Consider the following 24026-nt stretch of genomic DNA (forward strand, 5'->3'; position numbering starts at 1 on the left):
AATCACTTATTAAAAAAGGGGGTTTATCTGGATTACACTAAAGACCTGAAAGTGGTATCAGGTCCGTTCGCGCCCAATATACTTTCGCACCCTACACGTTCGCACCTTGCACGTTCGCACCCAAGGTCCGTTCGCACTCTACACGTTCGCGCCCAATTTTAATTCAAATTCAAGTTGAATAATTGGAAAATCATCATTGTTGTTTTTAATAGCTTTCGTGTAAATACTGAATGTATTTATAGCTTGGTATGAGTAAAAGATTGAAGATTTTAAATGAAAAACACAAAAGATAATTGTTTTTAACAGCTGGGTCCCTTTGATCTGAAACAATGAAACAATAAAATATAGCAATACAATATTATAACCAAAATATGATAAAATTTAATCAACACACAAAAAAAAAAACGTAGCCTCACCGGACACAATTACGAACGATTTTTGAACTGTGATTAATATTTTTTTATGTAGACTACTTTTCTTGAATTGTTTATACCATAGAATTTAAGATGTATGAAGGCTTTCCATTTTGCATCATATCCCACATAAATTTTTATTCACGTTAGGATACTTTAGTAAGATTTGCGTGACCTCGTTTTACGGGTCAAGAGAGCCACATATGGACGCAATTCCGAACAGCACTATATTGATATATCTTGCAGGAGAAATCAATGACAACAGTCTAGATTGCTAAAGCATACATTAATCTTTATCTCAAACACATTTTCATAGGAAAATAAGATGCACAAGTTTGTTTTTTCCTTCAATTACTTCAGCAGGGGTTGCAGACGAAATGTCGGTCATGTAGAAAGGAAAAGTTTCTGATTTTTTTTGTTTTTGTGTAAGTTCCTCCTCTAAAGGAGCACTAAATTCAAATTTATCCATTTCGGTGGTGTACTTATCATTCATCTATGATTTTTTTTTATATAGGTCAACATTTTTTTCGGAGTTCTCTGGACTTTTCAATAAAATTAACATATTTTCTTTGACCATAAATAGGGTCACAAGAGTCTAAAAAACGTCAATTGTGGGGTTATTTGGTCAAGATAAAAGGCATCACGCATATGAACAGAATCAGGAGATATTTTTCTTTCTATATATTAACAAAAGAAGGCAATATGCACTTACCTTTATGTTTTTTTTTATATAACTTGCAGGCCAAATTGCCGTTCTTATAATATTTTCAGAATGATTTTGTCATCGTCATCAACATTCACCAATGGCTCATAAGTTGTATTATCATGAAAACAAGGGAATTTTAATAGGGTTTTTATTTATAAAAAAATTTATTGATAAATATATAAATAAATATGATCTCAGAGGGCAAACATTGGAAATCGGAAATCGTTCGTAATTGTGTCCAGTCGTAATTGCGTCCTGTGGGGCTAGTCAGAATCTGAATATCTCACTTCATTTTGAAACAATTAAGTCAATGAAACAAAGTTATAGCAATACACTAACCAAAACATGATAAAGAGTTATTCAACACAAAATAAAACGTTGACAGAATCTCACTTTATTTAGAAAGGAATATTAATTTTTGTAACAATACACTATCCAAAACATGATTAAGATTTATATTCAACACAAAAAAAAAAATGCTGTATCACTTTGAAAATAAAAAACAATAATACGTTATAAGAATATTACTTGATTACAAAGTTAAAATTAGGCGCGAACATGTAGGGTGCGAAAGTTAAAGGGGGCGAACATGAGTGGGTGCGAACGTGAATGGGCGCGAACGGACCCGGATTCCCTGAAAGTGGACCTGAAAAGACCTGAAAAGACCTGAAAATAGACGACTAAAATTATTCAAATTGCAATAACTTTTTTATTATTGGATGGAATTTCTTCAAGTTGGAATTTTATTACATATTTCATTAAAATTTAAATGTTTTAAATTAAAAACAATTTTTTGATGCCAAAAATTGGACCTAAACGGAGAAATGAAAATACCTGAAGGGACCTGAAAATCTATGTCGGACTAATTCTAACTACAATAACTTTTTTTAATATTCAATGAATATCTTTCAACTTTTGATTTTGTAAAAAAAAAGTTCAATATAATGAGAATATAAAAAAAAATATGTGAAAAATATTGTTGGGGTGTCAAAACTCGGACCTGAACGGAAAACTAAAAATCTGAATGAGCCTAAAATTCCACATTTTTTTTAAAACGAAAATAATAAACATAGACGAAAAATATGGTTGATAACTTTTCATGTTCGATGTCATTATGTCTCTTGTAGAGATCTGTCTCATTGTCACACCACATCTTTCTAATTTTTATTGACGGAAGATACTAATATGCCGATACGTAAAACATGTAAAACTGATACAAGTAAAAAAAAAAAGACGGAAGATACCAAAGAATAATCACAACTCGGATGTCAAAACTTATAAGTCAAAGAGACATAATATATCATAGAAATAAATAATTCAGAAAAAGGTTTGATGTCTTTAAACTACGATAACCCCGTCACAATTTTTGTGGTGTCCCAAGTCTGGAACCTTCACTTCGTGACAAACGTCGGACCTGCTGAATGAAAAATGAAGTCCTGAATGAACCTGGCTAGTTAATTCATCATCTTATAAAACATTTGCATTTTCATTCAAGAAGAGTCAAAAGCAACTTGTGATAAAACTATTCAATGGTTGATGACCGAGCAATGTTTAGTTTGTGTAACAAGATATAGTGATAATCCAATTAAAAGATTAAAATGAAATGTTTATTTAGACTAATGATCCAATTATCACCTAATATCAATACAAGGTGTGAATTACAACCGTCACACGTTCATATGTAATTAAAACATTCCAATCGACGAACTCTTTAAATTACATATGATTTATGGGGAAGCAATACTAATACTTTTATTTTATAAATAAAACAGTTTACGACCTGCTTTAATATAAATTAATGTAGTTTAAGCAAGTTGTATTAGTTTGAATAATTTCAACGGACAATCTTCCTTTCTTTTCTTTAGGTTCAGGATTCATCAATAACAATGTACTTTGTTTTCAAATATGTTCCTGTATAAATATAAAGTCATTCGTTCTCTTCAATAGACTTTTGTCTAAAATAGAAACAAATAGGAAAACAATGTTTTGCGAGTTTAAATACAACTACCCCTAAAATCCATTCATGTGTTTTGTTTCACCGACAAGGTCCGAATTTTGTAACTCAACCATTATATTTTCGATAAAATTATTTATAATTTCAATGATATATTATACCTTTCCTATAACTAAATTCATATTTCAAGGAGAATGATTGAAAACAGTTAAAGATATTGAATAAATCTGACAGCAGTCTTAATTTTCAAGCAAATTTATGTTACTTAATTTTCCGTTCAGTTCAGAGTTTTCACACCCAAATGGTATTTTTCATATATTTTTTTTAAATTTTATCATTATAACTAACTTTTAGTTTCACAAAATCTAAAGTTGAAAGATATCCATTGGTTATTAAAAAAGTAATGGTAGTTAGAATATTAGTCGACATAGATTTTCAGGTCCCTTCAGGTCTTTTCATTTCTTCATTCAGGTCCAACTTTTGGCATCATAAAATTGTTTTTAATTTAAAACATTTAAATTTTAATGAAATATGAATATTAACAATTAATAAAATTCCAACTTGAAGAAATTCCATCCAATAGTAAAAAAGTTATTGCAATTTGAATAAATTTAGTCGTATATTTTCAGGTCTTTTCAGGTCTTTTCAGGTCCACTTTCAGGTCTTTAGTGTAACCCGGTTTATGTCAAGATTATGTCACAGGGTAGTGAGGATCTCACTAATCTCTCAATGCAGTCTGCACTGATAACTTTTTCAACTTCTAGTCTGAAGATCAATATTAAGACATTTTTCTGATTTGTCCAAACAATGTTTTGCAAAAACTCACTAGTCAGCTAGTCTGAATGAAATTTTACTAGTCTGGGGCATCGGGGTAGTGGCTAACCGTGCAGACTGCAATGTGAGTTTAATATAAATCTGTAATCCTCTACTATAAGCATTTGACTAGCTACATCATGTACATGTAACAAAAAATATATATATACAAGAAATGACATAAAACTGACTCTGAATACATGAGACTCACAAACTGAAGATGATCAGGTATACAAATGTTTTTTTATTCGAGTGAGATTTTTTTCACCGAAGCCTTTCAGCGCTATCAATTTAAATTATTTAGTCAAAATTTAACACTAGTATTAAGGTTTATCAAAATTGGCAAATATGGCCATTATCACCTAAAAAATTACTATGTACAGACTTAATTATCTGTGCGGTTTGGGAAGTTTTAAATGTTTTTAGATATATATAAAAGTTAAATTTATTTTGCATATCTGAAAGATAAAATCATTTTTGGTGAAGGTATGGATTCAAAATATTTTTTTTGTCCTCTGCTTGAACAGATTTTTTATTCATCAAATTTTGACAATTTCAATGATCGTTCCCTAAACATTTTCCATCTGAAATTATAGTTTTATTTAGACATAAACAATATGTTAATGTAGCCTGGGACATTCGTTCTGAACATGCATGAAATATTTGCCACTGGACGTTAAACAACCAACAATTAATCAATATATATAGACATTGTCTTAGTATTTAATAGTTAGCTATACAGCGTATAGGTACACATGTATATCATAAATATGTACATGTATAAAACTGGCATTTAAGGTAGCGCCTTCCTCATATTATAAATCTATAATCCTGTACTGTAATCATTTGACTAGTTCCCGCTGCCTTTGTTTTATCGTTTTGACATTATGAATACACTGGAACAGGAGAGTCAGGTGGCTATCCCGGCCTTTGTGTTGATTGAACGTGTCTGTCACGCTCATCCAGACTAAGGTTAGTTCCACTGGGACTAAGCTCTGGCAAATAAGACAAAATTTAGATGTTCAGATACTTTAATATTCTAAATATAATTTATACATGTTGTTATATATATCAGTATGAGGGTTTGGATGGGGTTAAATGATTAAAGAATAATGTCTTAAAAAAATGAAGATTAGAGAATAATGGGCAAAAAAAATGAAGATTAGAGAAGAAAGGGGTTAATTTTTTGAAGATTAGAGAAAAAAGCAGTTAATTTCTTAAAGATTAGAGAAAAAAGAGGTGAAAATTAAATGTTTACAGAATAACAGACCCCCCATCCAGACCCTCCAGTATGTATGGTAAGATTATGTAAGAGAGAGTTGTTCCCCTTTGCGTACAATGGGAGGCAACTCTAATTGTACCTAATTGATAACGCTGTGTGGTAGATTTGCCTCCCCTTGTTACATCATCCAGGTTTATATTACCATGTGGTTTTAAGCAAAAGAGCATGTTCCACTTTTCATTATGTATAGTGGATGTATTTTTTCTTTCTTTCTCTTTTTATATTGTCAAGATTGTTAATTTTTTCTAATTACTTTTATTATTACCCACTTTGGGGTTCAGGTGCTTCATATTGACACTTTGTTCATTGTAGCTTATCATGCTTATTGATACCATGCTTGGTATAACTATATTTGAATGGATTATTATAATAAAGCACCTTTCGCCAAACACTATTAGTTGTCAATTTGTCAGTAATTTGTATTTTTGTTTGTGACGTCATCTTTGTCTGATTTAAATGTAGAAATGGAAGCTGATGTGTTTGTATGTGTCCGTATGAATTCGCCTCCATCCATGCTACCAGAGCTATTCCCCTACTCTGTAATATTGTATAATGACACCAAAACATAATTTAGGTACATATGTAGATCAATTCCAAAATCATTTCTAACCTTCTATGTCATTTTGTCTCTGGTGTAGAGTTGTCTCATTGCCAATCATTATAACTACATGTCCTTATTTTCATATGGAAGGGCTGCTGATATAACTGCATTGCCAAGGTACCATTATATGCCATTAGAACATTAGAAAGACACAAGAACAAACTTACATCAAAATTGATATTGCAGGGTTACGTTGAAGTATAAAAACAGCAGGGGAGAAAATGCCTATACCACATGTACCAAGTCCATGAAGTCAGGAATATGACAGTTGTTTTCCATTCGTTTTTGTGTTTGGGCTTCTCATTTTGCCTTTAATGCCTAAACATGCTTAAAAGGACTTTCTGTTTGGAATTTTCCTTGGACAAATGTTGGAGTTCTGTATTTTTGTTTTTTTACTTTTTGAATATATGTCATATGTATGTATTCCGGTTTTTGAAAAACACCTTTATTTAGAATTCTCTTAGGGTCCAATGAGTTAGGTGATTAAGACTTAACTGCTTAATAAGTGTTTTAATATAATGTCTATTAGCTATGCATATTTTCCGCTTTAACGTCTCTTCAACACACACATGACACACATTTCAGTAGTTTTACACATGTTTTAGGGAGCTACCATTTGATTTTTATGGGGGGGCTAGGATGAAATTTGAAAAAAATAGGCAGGACAGGAGTTTTGTGTAAAAAAAAGGCAGGATGAGACACTTGCAAAAAAAAAAAGTCAGGACGATAATTTAGGTAAAAAAAAGTCAGGATAAACTAAAAAAAAAAGGCAGGACCGAACAGACTGAAAAATAAAAAGGCAGGACAGAGATTACAGCTAAAAAAAAATGCAGGACAAAATTTTTCATCCTAGCCCTCCCATAAATATCAAATGGTAGCTCCCTTAGGCAAAGTGAAAATGTTGGGAAGTGAAATGATTTATTAATTCTAAAACTATACAGCAATGAACATAATGATTAAAATTAGAACAATGATAAATATAAAAACATTAAAAAAATGTGATTAAAGTTGAATTACATTGAATGGTAAATTCATTAAAACATTCATACATTTATTAATATCCAATGGCATGTACAAATGATGTTCATATGTTCATGTACTTCAATTAGGGGTTCTGCAGTGGATTAAACAAAATATGCAATTTAAGCTACTTATTTCTTTTTCTTGTGATTCATGTGATTTCAGGGAAGACTTTTTGAAATATCTATGTGATGACTTTTATTCTAGTTAACATAATTTTTAGCTATTTTAGTACAGGTAAATTTACTAAAAACCATAAAAAGCTGCATTGACAACATGGACAATGTGTTCTTATTTAACATGTTTAAAAAAAAATATTCCTAAATGACAGCATGTGTTAAAATAACTCTGTTTTATTCATAAGTTTGGCATTAGCTGATTTGTTGCAGTCTGAATGCTGCACTTGTATATTTATACGGATCCATGCTTGCTGCAACTTGGAACCAGTTTCTTGCTGATCTATTACTACCAAACATCTGATAGGCTATCCCAAGTAAATTAAAATCTTGCCTACACACAATACACACTCTTTTCTCTGATAAGCCATTTTCATAATTGTTATCCTTTGCCAAGATTGTCCTCATCATCGGATATATACCATTGTGCCATTGACATGCTTTAGTGTCTTCTAGATGGAAATGACACAGAAATAGTAGAAAATATGCAAATGGTTTGTAGTGAACAGTTATCAGAGGTTCAAAGAAATCACTTCTTAATTCTATTGGGAGGATTGATGAATAAATTGGAAATGATGCAAATGACAGATGTTGATTTGGATATGTCTTCAACAGTGATATAAGCTTCTGTTTCTCTATCTGTTTCAATGGGATGGTTGACAATATTGATTCATATGTACATTTTGACAAAGTGTAATTTACGATATCAATTGAGATATAATAATGTTTATGACAGTAAAAGAAAGAGGCCAATTTAAGCCACCCAGATACTGCATCTGAATTTAAACCAACCAACCATTGACTGAGCTCAAGTTTGTAGATTCTGTATTGTTGTTTATTGTTTGGGTTATTTACATGTTGTAGTACAGAAGGTATTCTTTTATATGCATTTGCTATTAACAGTGTTAAGATATATCTAGATAATTCTCTTCTATAAAGATATGTTTGGTGCAGGAAAGTGGTGAAATTTGTTTTGTTTATTCTACTTGTTTCTATTGTAATGGAAACCTGGTTTAATATTATTTCGATAAATGTATTAGTTGCACACACTGATTTAGTAATCTCACTAGGAAATCTTGTGTAATCATTTAAAGTCTGAGATGATGAGAAGATCTGAACTCCTGTTTGATATGAATTCTTAAGGATATTGATTAATGTGTATCTGTTTTTACTGTTAAACCTTAAATAGAACAAGTTATTGTCAGGAATGAAATAATGTAATAATGTTGAATATTCTATACAGTATATTAACCTTTGTAAACAGGCCATAAAACAGGCAATGATATTGTCTGGTCTCCAAACTGATGTTTCTGTTTCTTCTGAAATCCAAAACATTAGGGTCTTCAGAAAATATGAACACAATAAACCTTTGACATTTTCATTTCTGTCTACTATTTCTTTCAATAAAATTTTAAGCAGAGCATAGCATAGTAACTGAGTATGACTGAAAGAATATATCAATATTTTTTCTGCTATAGAAAATGATATTCGCCACTGAAGATGCTCATTTATAGATCCCTTGTAGCCGATAGGAACAAATAAGACACCGCATGAAGTAATTTTGGAAATAAGTTCAGGAGAAGGCCATGCTGAACGTGGTCTAGTGATCCATGGTTGTGCTATAGATAGCCACTGATCACATTTAATGCAGAATGCAGAATCTACTTCATCGTTAGTGTCTGTAATGCACGGACCATGAATTTTATAGTAATTATGATGACCTAAATTGGTTCTAAAAAATGATAAGAAAAGTGATTTGTAAAGGTCACTTGAAAATACATTCATTCCTTTATGTTTAAGTAGAGTTTGTTTTAAATCGTTTGGTACAGTGTTATAATTAGAATATAATTGTAGATTTGTAAAACATGGCTGTGTGTCCTCAATATTCATGACTAATGTCATTACACAGTAATCCTTGACAGCCTTGATATCTTTATTTGATTCAAATACTTTGGAGAAAGCTAAAATGTGCATGATATCAAAATCACTACCTTTAAGATCTAGTCCTTCTCCCTGACTTCCGCTGCTTATATTAATATGTAATTTGTTGGATATCTGTAAATCACTATATATAAATGCCAGTCGTCTTGCTGTTACTTCTTTCTTCGATCCAATCTTCTGACACAAATATTTATAAAAATGCAAGGATTCAGACTTTTGGTGAGACATCATTAAATTTAATTTTTGGAATGAGTTCTGGATGGTAACTCTATAGATATTCTCTCTATCCTGGTAATGTTTTCTAGATACCGTAGTACTGTTTTGTTGCCTAGATATTCTCTTGATCCTTGTAATGGTTTCTGGATGGTACTGTAAAATTGTGTAGATAGTCTCTCTAGCCTTGTTAAAGTGTCTGGATTGTGCTGTACAATTATCTAGATAGTCTTTTAGCCTTGTTATGGTTTCTGGATGGTACTGTATGATTTACTCACTCAGTCTTGAGTCTTTTATCCTTGCAAATGTTTCTGGATTGTACTGTATGATTGTATTGAGTCTTTTATCCTTGCAAATGTTTCTGGATTGTACTGTATAATCGCTTAAGTCTTTTATCCTTGCAAAGGTTTCTGGATTGTACTGTATAATCGCTTAAGTCTTTTATCCTTGCAAATGTTTCTGGATTGTACTGTATAATCGCTTAAGTCTTTTATCCTTGCAAATGTTTCTGGATTGTACTGTATGATTGTCTTGAGTCTTTTATCCTTGCAAAGGTTTCTGGATTGTACTGTATGATTGTCTTGAGTCTTTTATCCTTGCAAAGGTTTCTGGATTGTACTGTATGATTGTCTTGAGTCTTTTATCCTTGCAAAGGTTTCTGGATTGTACTGTATGATTGTCTTGAGTCTTTTATCCTTGCAAATGTTTCTGGATTGTACTGTATGATTGTCTTGAGTCTTTTATCCTTGCAAAGGTTTCTGGATTGTACTGTATGATTGTCTTGAGTCTTTTATCCTTGCAAATGTTTCTGGATTGTACTGTATAATCGCTTGAGTCTTTTATCCTTGCAAAGGTTTCTGGATGGTACTGTATAATCGCTTGAGTCTTTTATCCTTGCAAAGGTTTCTAGATGGTACTGTATGATTGTCTTGAGTTTTTTATCCTTGTAATGGTTTCTGGAAGGTACTGTATGGTTGTCTAGATAGTCTTTTATCTTTGTAATGGTTTCTGGATGGTACTGTATTGTTGCCTAGATATTTTCCCTGTCCTTGCAAAGGTTTCTGGATGGTACTGTATGATTGTCTTGAGTTTTTTTATCCTTGTAATGGTTTCTGGAAGGTACTGTGTGGTTGTCTAGATAGTCTTTTATCTTTGTAATGGTTTCTGGATGGTACTGTATGATTGTCTAGATTGTCTTTTATCCTTGTAATGGTGAGCGATAATTGCCTTTAAAATAAACAAAAAATTGTTTGCTTTACCTATGGATTGAAATTCAGACAGTTATCTGTATAAAAGAAGTAGGAATTTTGTGGCTAAACTTGAGATATAATGGCAGTTTTGACTATCATACACTTATTTAATGGAGCCTTTTACTTGTTGTGTAGTTCCTAATAATTATATCTGATGTAGCTGATGGATATTTTGCCGTATGATCAAGATACATTATAATATTATTAACCATGTTACCATATATATCATAATAATATAATGAAGTGCATGACGTGTTGGATTAGGGTCCATCGTTTTTTTTCTTTTACTTTTTATACCATTTTCTCTAGTATTCTTTATTTATTTTGTCTATTATTCACCATTATTTCCTTCAAATATTTTTCTCACTTTTCTTTTTTAATTTTATATCTTTTTCTATTCTTTATTTTTTTTTATAAAATTGAGAATGGAAATGCCTTTTATTCGATCTGCACTTTTGGTCTATTTTTCTCTTCTCTGTAAAGCCATTCAGACCTTCATCCATGGGACCTGGCAAAGCTTACATTAAGTTGTATCATCAACATGTGAGGGTGACCATTATTTGAATATTATCAATACCAATCTCTTTAATTTTCAAAATTTAATGGTGTACGGTTGTACATGTATAGTATAAAGGGAAATAACTCAACAATTATTTTAAAAAACACAGATTTAATGAAGTTTATCTATTGTAGAATCATTACAAACAACTTTTCCTTATTAGATATTTGATTAACTTTTGTATAGTAGTACTTTTTCATAGAATGATATATTTAGAATGATTTGAAAATGAGGAAATTTTTATCATAAATATAATGATACTTAAGTAATGTAGGTTGACGTGAAAGGCATTCTACTTACAGGGATTTTCCAAACTTTGTCATTAAGTAGTAGTACAAGTGTAGTGATGAAATTTCCTCTAACTGAAGTATAAACTAGGAAATATTTCTTGTTGCTGAAACAGGAAGATAACATTGATTAACATGATTAAGTAACACATCTGAAATATATTTTATTGTCATGATGGTTCATTTAGCAATGATTAGTAACATGAAATATTATATTTAAAAATAATGGGATGCCAATGAGAAAACTATTCATCAGATAATTTGATTTCATTTGTTTACTATATATCAGTTATTGGCAAATATTTCTTTTTTTTGAAATTATGTATTGAATAGATAGTTAATCCATTCAAACATGAAATAAATGATAACATTTTAACATTCTAAATCGCACATCAGTCATTGTCAGTAGAATCTTTCAAATCATCAATCTCAAAACATCAATATTAAAATCAGCTATTCACCAAGAATTTATTGTACATTTTCAATATTTATATCTATTTCAGTAATTTAGCATGACTTTATGATGCTAGTACACGATATATGTACATTGAATTGTCAAAAACAGCACATATTTATGTAGCAGAAGCATTTTACTTTCTAAAAAATAGCTAAAAGATTACATTTTCACAATTTTGCAAAACTGCTTAATTTTGGGGCCAAAAAGGGGTCTTACTGAACCTACTCCTTTGTTATTGGCAAATATTTTTGTCTTATAATTAGAAATTTTGTATTGAATATGTAGAAATCCTTTTAAAACGAAAAATAAATCTTAAAATGATAACATCATAACATCCTTAAAATCGCACATCAGTCATTGTCAGTAGAATCTTTCAAATCATCAATCTCAAAACATCAATACTAAATTCAGCTATTCACCTCAAACTTATTGTACATAATCATGATAATATATATATTTTTTTTTCTCGTTTTTTTTTATAAAATTAATCTCCCAAGTAAAGGCTGTTCACATTACCTTGATTACGTGAGTTTAGGAATTCAGTCTTTTTATAAGTTTTATAATAATGGTTGGAACGACACAACATTTGTGCATCCAAAAATAAATGACTGAGCACCCACATCATAGCAATATATCACTGATATAATTTGTCATAGGGCACAACAATGTTGGATCAATTCAAAAATACCAATGATATGGTGGATTCTGTAAAGTTACTGAATCTACATACAGTGTATGCTGCCACAGATTTGTAGATGGTTATGCAGCTGTCTTTTATTCTATAAATTTTGTGGTTTGCTTTTTGTCTTTTTCTTTTGCTAATGGTCTTTGTCATTCTTCGACTTATGGTTTTTAGTTTCCCAATTGGTACACTACAGTTCAGGTGGAGTTTGCTTTGTCCACCCGCCAACAGTGGGAGTGGGCACCACATGGGCAAACTGTCTAGCTTGTCCACTCTGCCCACCCATATGAGTGGGCATGCAATTTCTTTTGGTGAATCAAAAGACTAGCAAGTACAATCAATTGCAAAAAGCAGATAAGCATTTGTAATCAATATTTTTACAAACAAAAAGTAAATATAGCTAGAGCATGTAGAGTGGGCTGTCCACTGTGGGCAGTTGGAAAACACAAAATCCACAATGCTTGTTGTTTAGCTTCATACTCAAGTTCTGATTTTTCAAATTATTGTCATTCACCCTAATGGAGCAACCATTTAACTTTGAGGGATTGGTCATGATTTTTTTCATTCTAAAAGGTTTTTTTAGCAAGCATCAAATCAATTTTTTTATACAGATTTGTTTTTGAAAAACAAACATATAGTTATACATGTAAAATTCAATGTATTTGCAAAAACTATTAATCAGAAAATTACTTTTTTTCCTATAATGTATACCTGATCAAACTATTGAGAAGTTGAGAATATTTTTGTAGTTAAAAAAACATAATCCCCTCTCCCCCCTCCTCATAATTAAATGGGTGTTCCCTAAAAACATGTAGTTTTCAATTCACAAAATTTCTACATATATATTAAAAGAAAGCAAGTGAGGTCATATTGCATAATTTTACTTGAATCAGAGAAAGCAAAGTATCTCTAAAATTTATTTGCTATCATTACTCATAACATATTCACTTTACCTACCTTCTAATCTAACTTCAGTCATTTACTCCTTTGTTATTAGTGAATACACTTCAGTATCTTTCCAACTCTCACGTAGAAAATGGCACTTGTAAGTTGAACTCATTCAATATATATAGGCAGACAAACTGAGTTTCCAAGTATAGTGTTAGATTGATGAACAGATAATAAAGGAGGGTGTGGATGGGGTTTACAGAATAGAGAATTATCATGATTATGGGTAAAATATGTAGAATACAGTGCAAAATATTAAGAATATAGAAAAATAGGCCATAAAAATAAAGAATAGAGAATAAAGGGGTGCTAGAATATAAAGAATAGAGAATAATGGACAAAATAAAAAAGAATAGCATGAATAGAGAAAAATGACATAAAAAATTCAAGACTACAGAATTGAAGGACCCCCCATCCATACCATCATAGAGGGAAAAAAACCATTGAGATTGATGTACAGATAATAACAAAATATAGAAAATGAAGAACCGTCTTCCTTCAGACTTTTCATGTGTAACTAAATTTATTGTTAAACTTTCTCATCACAAACATTAATTGATGAACTTAAAAAGAAGAAATTACTAAGGCATTTTTTTGTGGAAAACGATTGTTTTTGATTGACTTGATTTTTGTTGAAGTTATTTCCCTTAGTAGCCTTGTTAGAAGGCACACTAGTTGATTTTCTGATAAAAGGTCAATAGATTGATGACCGAATTAAACATTTGGCTTAAACCTGTAACATGTGTAAACAAATGAAAATTTTTGAAAAGCAACTTTTTATACGACCACAAAAAATGTTTTGCATCGTATAATGCTATGATGTCGGCGTCGTCCAAAGACACATTTGGTTTCCGGACAATAATACTAGTTTTAAAGTAAATGGATCTCTATGAAATTTTACCAGAAGGTTCAATACCACAAAAGGAAGATTGGGATTGATCTTGGGTGTTATGGTACCAACAGTTTAGGAATGAGGGGCCAAAAAGGGACCAAAAACAAGATTTTTGTAGTTTCCAGACAATAGCTTGTGTGTAAGTGTATGAATCTCTCTGAAATTGTACCACAAGGTTCCATATCACAAAGGGAAGGCTAGGGTTGAGTTTTGTTAAATGTATGGATCTCTCTGTAATCATGTTAATTGAACTGCAAGGTACCATACCTCAAAAGGAAGGCTGGGATTGAGTTTGGGGGTAATTACTCAAGGTGGGTGGGGGGGATTTTTTTCCCTAATTTTTTGGGTTTTTTTCATTAAAATTTTCCATTTTTACATTGATTATTTCTGATTTATATAAAAGCAAAAAATACTGATATGGCAGGAGATACACACCAAACATGCCAAACAGGATGTGTAAAATTATTATATATAACAGATGAACTAAGTATTGGGCAACAGCCCAGTATGCGCAATAGCAAGAAATCTTCAATGGCACAGTATTGCGCAATAGCAAGAAATTTTCAACAGTCAGGGGACTTATTGAACTAAGTGATTTTTAAATCACTTATTTGAGTAGCAAATTTGAAGTTTTGTTACAAATTGTGATTTGGTAGTTTTACCAAAATTTTAAACACACAGGGTTAAATAATATCTTTTCATTAATTAAATTGAAAAAAATGAACTTTTTGCTTCTTTTACATTGTATGTAGCAAGGTTTATGCCTTTGATGCTATTATTTATCTGCAAATTCTATTTTAGTTGAAAAAATGCTATAATAATGGCTTTACATAATGAACTGATACTTTCTTGACAGATTTTTCCCAGCAGTGGGAGTATTTTTCCTGTAAAGTTCAAGGTTTCATCTTTCAGATTATGTAATAAAATTCCACTGTTCACGATAAAAATTTCACTGTTCGGGGGGGTGTTGAAATAAGTGGGGGTTATTAAAATAATGATACTTAAATAAGTGATTTTTGGGAAGGAAATGGAGGTATGATACTTAAACAAGTGATTTTAATGTCATTATCCTAGATTCAGTACAAGGTCATCACCTGAAATGACCTGGTCATCCTAGACAACACAGATGTTGGTTCTGATAATTTTAGAAACATAATTAGTCCCTGGATCATTAGTATTCTACATTAAAGCTACAATAAAATTAAATCACTTCTTCTAGTGATTAATTTGTACTACTTAAATAGGTGATTATTATTTGAAAGAAAGACAACTCTGACTTCCAATCTTTATGGAAAGAATGATACTTAAATCAGTGATTTAGAAAATCACTCATTTAAGTAAGTCCCCGGACTGTTCAATTGCACAGTTTTGTGCAATAGCAAGAAATCTTCATTGCACAGTATTGTGCAATAGCACATTATTGCGCAATAGCACTGTATTTTGCAATAGCACAGTATTGCACAATATCACAGTATTGCACAATATCACAGTTTTGTGCAATAGCAAGAAATCTTCAATTGAAAATTAATACAAATATTTTAACCCATGTCAAATTTTTAAGATCTCTGACCACATTTATTTTGTGTCAGAAACCTATATTATGTCAAATATTTGATCAGAATCCAAATTCAGACAGTATCAAGCTTGATTATTGTGTCCAAACCTGCACCAACCGCTGGGCGAAGCATTTTATCCTTAACTAGAGTTATTGTCACTATAACAAATTATATTTGGTTGATTTATGAAAGAAAAATGTCATATTGGCCTCAAACATGACAACACAGATATTATTGTCTTTTGATCATTTTTATACGACAGCAACAATTTTAATTTTTTGGTCGTATATTGCTATCACGTCGTCGTGGTCCTGCGTCGTCTTGCGTCGTCGTCGTCTGAATACTTTTAGTTTTTGCACTCTAACTTGAGTAAAAGTGAATAGAAATCAATGAAATTTTAACACAAGGTTTATGACCACAAAAGGAAGGTTGGGATTGATTTTGGGAGTTTTGGTCCTAACATTTTAGGAATTAGGGGCCAAAAAGGGCCCAAATAAGCATTTTCTTGGTTTTCGCACTATAACTTTAGTTTAAGTGAATAGAAATCTATGAAATTTTGACACAAGGTTTATGACCACAAAAGGACGGTTGGGATTGATTTTGGGAGTTTTGGTTCCAGCAGTTTAGGAATTAAGGGCCAAAAAAGGGCCCAAATAAGCATTATTCTTGGTTTTCGCACAATAACTTTAGTATAAGTAAATAGAAATCAATGAAATTTAAACACAAGGTTTATGACCACAAAAGGAAGGTTGGGATTGATTTTGGGAGTTTTGGTCCCAACATTTTAGGAATTAGGGGCCAAAAAGGGCCCAAATAAGCATTTTCTTGGTTTTCGCACTATAACTTTAGTTTAAGTCAATAGAAATCAATGAAATTTAAACACAAGGTTTATGACCACAAAAGGAAGGTTGGGATTGATTTTTGGAGTTGAGGTCCAAACAGTTTAGGAATAAGGGGCCCAAAGGGTCCAAAATTGAACTTTGTGTGATTTCATCAAAAATTGAATAATAGAGGTTCTTTGATATGCCGAATCTAACTATGTATGTAGATTCTTAATTTTTGGTCCCGTTTTAAAATTGGTCTTCATTAAGGTCCAAAGAGTCCAAAATTAAGCTTATTTGATATGCTTTATCTAAACATGTACTTTGATTTTTGATTATGGCCCAGTTTTCAAGTTGGTCCAAATCAGGATTCCATATCAAGTATTGCATGTGCAATAGCAATTAATTTTCAATTGGAGTTATCTTTCTTTGTATAGAATAGTAGTTGATAATATATGTTGGAAATTTGCCAGACATGACTATGATGTCATTTTCTATTTTTATTTGCCAATAACTTTATGTAAATAACTTCATTGGAAATTTGCCAATATAAAATTTTGCTGATGAAGCTTTTTTTTCCTTATCTTATCTAAAATGTTTTTAGATAATGTATGTTGGACATTTGCCAGACATGACTATGATGTCATTTTCTATTTTTATTTGCCAATAACTTTATGTAAATAACTTCATTGGAAATTTGCCAATATAAAATGTTGCTGATGAAGCTTTTTTTCCCTTATCTTATCTAAAATGTTTTTAGATAATGTATGTTGGACATTTGCCAGACATGACTATTTACATTTTGGATATTGAACCATAATAGTTTAATATTAAATTTAAAAACTTTAAATTCTAATTTTCATTTCTTAAACCAAATTCATAATGTGACATAAACCTATGTTGTCTCAACTATTTAATTACAATCCACATTTATAGCTGTATCAAACTTAAAAGTTGTGTCCATACTTGTTCTCATTTCAGATTTCATAATTAAATAAAAAGAAAATTTCTTCAAACATTTTTTTGACAGGATTAATATTCAACAGCATAGTGAATTGCTCAAAGGCAAAAAAAAATTTAAGTTCATTAGACCAAATTCTTTCTGTGTCAGAAACCTATGCTGTGTCAACTATTTAATTTTAGATTTAAATAAGTTTGAAGAAGAAATCTTTAATTGATTTGTAAAATCTTGACATTTGTTTTGTGTAAAAAAACCCATATAATGTCAAAAATTTGATCACAATCCAAATTCAGAGCTGTATCACGCTTAAATGTTTTGTCCATACCTGCCCCAACTGTTCAGGGATCGACCTCTGCGGTCGTATAAAGCTGCGCCCTGCAGAGCACCTGGTTGTTGTTGGTTTACTGTCCCAATGAGGTATAATGAGATATCTCCTTTTATTCATTTGTTGTCAATTATGGTTCTGATATGTTATGTGCTCAAATGAAAAAAAGGGTATTTTATATTTCTTAAAGGACCTTGATATATTAACAAATGACAAAATGAATGAAGCATTTTCAAAATTCTTGTCTGAAACTGTTGAGCCAGCCTTGACTAAATTATCTAATTCCTTGACTAAATTATCTAATTCCTAATTAGCTTGGATCTCTTCATTCATTTATTCATTGTTGAAGGATTGTGTTTTAAGAAAAGCAGTAATATTGATTTAGTCCCAACTTACCCATGTTATCTGTCACCAGGCTTATTCAGACTTAATTTTAATTTTATCATTTATTTAGAAATTGGACTTTTAGAAAATATATTGTTTTACAAATTTAAATATTTACATGTATAGACAAATAATGTGTTAATCTTAATTAGTGGCATATGATTTTCAAATGTTTGAGACAGATTTGTTTATTTATTGAGTTACAGAAATTAATATGAAAGACATTAATTCATACTAAAGGTGTGAAAATTATTGTATAGGAAAATGAAAGAATAAGATTATGAGTATTATAAATTATAATTATCTTTTATATTAATTAATGTGAATGCTGTCACTTATAGCTTAAAGTTATGAAATGTCATTTTTAATTTGAGTATTTTCATGTTAATTGAGTATTGTATATTTTTGATATTTAGTATAAATACTTATTGTAAACTTTGTAAAATCAGAATATACTAGAAGAACATCAGTTAGATACACTAGGAGTCACATTATATTGACGTTATCCTTTGTATAGTTTATATTAGTACTTTGGCTTGGAATTCAGTGGCGGATCCAGAACTTTTCCTAAGTGGGGGCCCGCTAACTGACCTAAGGGGGGGCCCGCTCCAGTCATGCTTCAATGATTCCATATATAATCAACCAAATTTTTCCCACGAAAGGGAGGCCTGGGCCCGCAGGGCCCCCCCCCTGGATCCACCTATGGAATTAAATCATATAACTTGAATGTGTTGGATTTTCGTGAACTGCAACAACTAGTTCCTAATATTGGTGACTTTCATAGCGTAATTGTTTTTCTAATGATTTTACGAATAAAATCATGACCCCGTAACCACGCCCCTCGGTTTCATATCTGTGTGAGTAATACTTTTCTTTGAAGTTCAACAGCATCAATTCCAACAATAGAATTATAATTTCAATGAATTAAATTTACTAGGAAAGTTTGCATTTTAAAGGAAGTTAAATCTTTGATTTTTAATTGTTTTATGTATTATTATCAACTGAGCATCTAACTGTGCGGAAAAATTGTTTTAGGCTAAAATTATCATTATAATTTAACCTTTAGTGTTCTTGTTTCATATTTTTCATGTCAGGGCCTTTTATTAATGACTTAATGTATCTACAGTATGCATTTATCTCATTGTTGAAGGCGATACAGTGACATTGAATTACTTTTATTTTCATCATTTGCACTCTCAGGGATTATAAGTTGTCTCGTTGGTAATCATACCACTTCTCCTTATTTGTATAAGCTTTGTAACATTGGCAAAAGCCTAGAAAGTTCTAGATCTGAATACTGTAAACCAACTTATTTTCTCGGATACTTTATTCGCGTTTTACCCTTTCTTGACCATTTCGCGGGTATTTAATTTCACAATTTTCTGATTTACTTGATGAAGTTTAATAAGGAATAATGAAAGTTTTACATATTCGCGACGTTTTAAATTCGCGTTTTTTTTCTACTAAATCGCTCTATATAATTAAACAGTTTAAAAGTACATTGTACTATCAAAGATATATGACTAATGAAAACAATTTTAAATAATTTCACACATACATGACATAATTTCACACATACATGACATAATTTCACACATACATGACATAATTTCACACATACATGACATAATTTCACACATACATGACATAATTTCACACATACATGACATAACTTCACACATACATGACATAATTTCACACATACATGACATAATTTCACACATACATGACATAATTAAGGAATAGACAATGCGGAAATAACAAAAAGTTCAGATATGTCCTACTATATTAAATAATCACTGACATTAGGTTTCTGACCTCATTGAACAGACAAATGAACAATGATGAATGGGGTGGGATAAAACTACTTTGTTAGCTCACCTGGACCTAAGGGCTAGTGTTAGCTTTTGCAAACACTTTGCCTTTGTTTTCTGTCATCTCCAGCAAAAAAATTTGTAAGGATCAACAAAACAAGTTAATCAAAATGAATTTATTAATTTCTATGTTATTTGGTTTCTGGTTATAGCTGAAATTGTCAGATAACTCATATATTGCCCTAAGATGATGATTTTTACCTTAGGCAAGTTTTGGTCAGAAACTTTTGAAGAAATAGAGGAACAGAGTCTGATGATGTTTTTAAGTGTAACTTTAGACTGCCCTCTGTGGACATCATATAGGATACCCTATGTGGTACATGTATTTAGACTGGTCCCTCTGTGGACATCATATAGAATACCCTATGTGGTACATGTATTTAGACTGGTCCCTGTGTGGACATCATATAGGATACCCTATGTGGTACATGTATTTAGACTGGTCCCTGTGTGGACATCATATAGAATACCCTATGTGGTACATGTATTTAGACTGGTCCCTCTGTGGACATCATATAGGATACCCTATGTGGTACATGTATTTAGACTTGTCCCTCTGTGGACATGATATAGAATACCCTATGTGGTACATGTATTTAGACTGGTCCCTGTGTGGACATCATATAGGATACCCTATGTGGTACATGTATTTAGACTGGTCCCTCTGTGGACATCATATAGAATACCCTATGTGGTACATGTATTTAGACTTGTCCCTCTGTGGACATGATATAGAATACCCTATGTGGTACATGTATTTAGACTGGTCCCTGTGTGGACATCATATAGGATACCCTATGTGGTACATGTATTTAGACTGGTCCCTGTGTGGACATCATATAGGATACCCTATGTGGTACATGTATTTAGACTGGTCCCTCTGTGGACATCATATAGAATACCCTATGTGGTACATGTATTTAGACTTGTCCCTCTGTGGACATGATATAGAATACCCTATGTGGTACATGTATTTAGACTGGTCCCTGTGTGGACATCATATAGGATACCCTATGTGGTACATGTATTTAGACTGGTCCCTCTGTGGACATCATATAGGATACCCTATGTGGTACATGTATTTAGACTGGTCCCTCTGTGGACATCATATAGGATACCCTATGTGGTACATGTATTTAGACTGGTCCCTCTGTGGACATCATATAGAATACCCTATGTGGTACATGTATTTAGACTTGTCCCTCTGTGGACATCATATAGGATACCCTATGTGGTACATGTATTTAGACTGGTCCCTGTGTGGACATCATATAGGATACCCCGGGTGGTATTCAAATTTTTAAATGATCCCTCTGTGGACATCCAATAGAATACCCAGGGTGGTACATGAATTTAGAATGGTCCCTATGTTGACCATGTTGACATCATATATGATACCTTGTGTGGTACATGAATTAAGACTGGTCCCTATGTGGACATGATATAGGATACCTTGTGTGGTACATGAATTTAGACTGGTCCCTCTGTGGACATCAAATAGGATACCCAAGGTGGTACATGAATTTAGACTGGTCCCTCTGTGGACATCATATAGGATACCCAGGGTGGTACATGAATTTAGAATGGTCCCTCTGTGGACATCATATAGGATACCTTGTGTGGTACATGAATTTAGACTGGTCCCTCTGTGGACATCAAATAGGATACCCAGGGTGGTACATGAATTTAGAATGGTCCCTATGTGGACATCATATAGGATACCTTGTGTGGTACATGAATTTAGACTGGTCCCTCTGTGGACATCATATAGGATACCTGGTTCGGTTGGTATGAGAAAGTTAAGACACACTGATCAGAAAACCAACTATGTTAAAACAAAATCTAAATTATGTAATGATAATTCTTGAAAATATTTTCTAATTTTTATTTCAGATTATAAAGCTCTACTATATAGCTGCTGATAAAGGGTTTGGCGCATATACTATATATAGTAAAAATAGTTCCATAAAAAAAGTTGCACCAATGAATCCTTTGGTAGGACATCTTTATGCTTGAATCCCAAGATAATGGCCAGAATTCTACAAAACAGATAGAACCCAGCATGACAGCTTCTTCCTGTTGGACGACATTTTCACAGCTACGTCTTTATGCAGTTTTGTTTGTAATCACTACATTTGTAAATAAGGTTTGTTGTGATAACCATTATTATGCATATTATTGTCTAGTTTATTTACATTATATTTTCTAGGGAATTGTAGGGCAACGACCAGATTTCCATAACAATATACACACACAATTTTCAATATCATTAATACTGCAAATGGAATTCTCATATAAAAAGGAAGATGTGGTATGATTGCCAATGAGACAACTTTCCACAAGAGACCAACATTTTTGACCAATAGAATAAGTAGACAGCTCTCTCACAAGCAAAAAACCCCTAACTGTAAAAATATAAGGGCATACACTACAGGCACGGGGACACATTCTACTAAATCCACACAGCACGAGTAACAAACCCTGCAGAAAATATAAAAAAGAAGATGTGGTATGATTGCCAATGAGACAACTGTCCACTGTCAAATTATTTATTTATTTTAATTTGTTTATAATTGTACTTTTATCTTTCACCATAATCATGATAATTAATTTTGTTTGCATTAATTCATGAACTTTTATTTTTCAGTATGTGCTCTCCATCTTAGAATTCAAATATCCAACTATCTTCCAAGGGTAGGTTAATTACTTTTTGTAATACAAAAAGAAAAAATTGTCTTATAAGTATACATAACTGCATCATACATTAGCATCTTGCTCTTTTTTAAACAATTTCTTAGAATATGACAGAAATAAATCCATATATATATAAAAAGAAGATGTGGTATTATTGCCAATGAGACAACTCTCCACAAGAGACCAAATGCCACAGAAATTAACAGCTATACATGCTATAGGTCACCATACACTACAGCCTTCAACAATGAGCAAAGCCCATACCACATAGTCAGCTATAAAAGGCCCTGAAATCACAAATGTAAAACAATTCAAACGAGAAAACTGGTCAAAGGGAAGTAACTGGCATTTTTATACTTGATAGAGTTGAATTAAAAACTTTTACTAGTACATTTTTTGTGTGTTTAATTAATCTTTTACAGATAAAATAGAAATAAACAAAAACAAAAGCCTCAACCCCCTCACCCTCCCTCACCCCCCCCCCTCACCCCCCAAAAAATGAACAAAAAACAGATCAACACAAACACAAAATAATCAATATGTTTTTAATAGGTCTGTTTATAATATTTTATGTATGCAGTTTTCAATCACCAGTCATGTTAATTTTACTGAATGTTTTTTTAAATTTTATTTTGTATAAATAATTATAAAATAACTAATCGAAAAATTCAAATAGAGAAAAACATTCAACGAGTGACCGAACAACACATTAATTCACAAATGTGTGTAGCGCATGAGTTAATTATCAGTGTTGTTTGGTCATGAGCAATGACAAGTTGAATATTTTATGATATTTGAATTCTTTAATTAGTTATTCATTTTATTACATTGGCAAATGGCTTTTTTTGAAGAAATTAATGTAAAACGTGTAAGGAACTATATCTTTTTTCTACGCATTCACAATTTGTTTTGATCCGCCGTTATTGACGTCTTGACAACACCTATTGTTGTATGACATCAGAGAGTGAAATAACCATGTTTATTTCACATGTGAAATTATCGGTTTTTATTTAACTGGGAAATCAATGTAATTCATTGCAACCAATGTAATAACATCTTATACATTAAAGAAAAATTCTAAAAACCTCAACCGCCTCTCAGCCTGAAAAAAACCCAACCCAAAACATGGTTAGTCTTAAAAACTCTGGCTTCCTCTTCCAAGAAAAAAATACTGCCATGATGTAGCCCAGAGTGCTGAAAGTGGATTCAAACACAAA

General features: G+C 31.7%; 1 protein-coding gene and 1 long non-coding RNA gene across 2 annotated transcripts in view; one reads left to right on the forward strand and one right to left on the reverse strand.

Annotated features, from left to right (window-relative positions):
* LOC139498039 (UDP-N-acetylglucosamine transporter TMEM241 homolog) overlaps window positions 1-24026 on the forward strand; it is a 39049-nt gene that overhangs the window by 184 nt on the left and 14839 nt on the right. The window contains exons 2-3 of the mRNA XM_071286345.1: window positions 22009-22261; window positions 22763-22809. Of these exons, the coding sequence (XP_071142446.1) occupies window positions 22124-22261; window positions 22763-22809 (185 nt within the window). The 5' untranslated portion in view covers window positions 22009-22123. The remainder of the gene's footprint in view (window positions 1-22008; window positions 22262-22762; window positions 22810-24026) is intronic.
* On the reverse strand, window positions 8725-13599 carry LOC139498040 (uncharacterized). Its single transcript, XR_011657796.1, has 3 exons — window positions 13312-13599; window positions 11229-11322; window positions 8725-10346 (listed from the first exon to the last, which is right to left on the reverse strand). It is a non-coding gene; the product is annotated as an uncharacterized lncRNA (long non-coding RNA).

This window comes from Mytilus edulis, chromosome 12, assembly GCF_963676685.1.
Source record: "Mytilus edulis chromosome 12, xbMytEdul2.2, whole genome shotgun sequence".
In the NCBI taxonomy this organism is placed as follows: domain Eukaryota; kingdom Metazoa; phylum Mollusca; class Bivalvia; order Mytilida; family Mytilidae; genus Mytilus; species Mytilus edulis.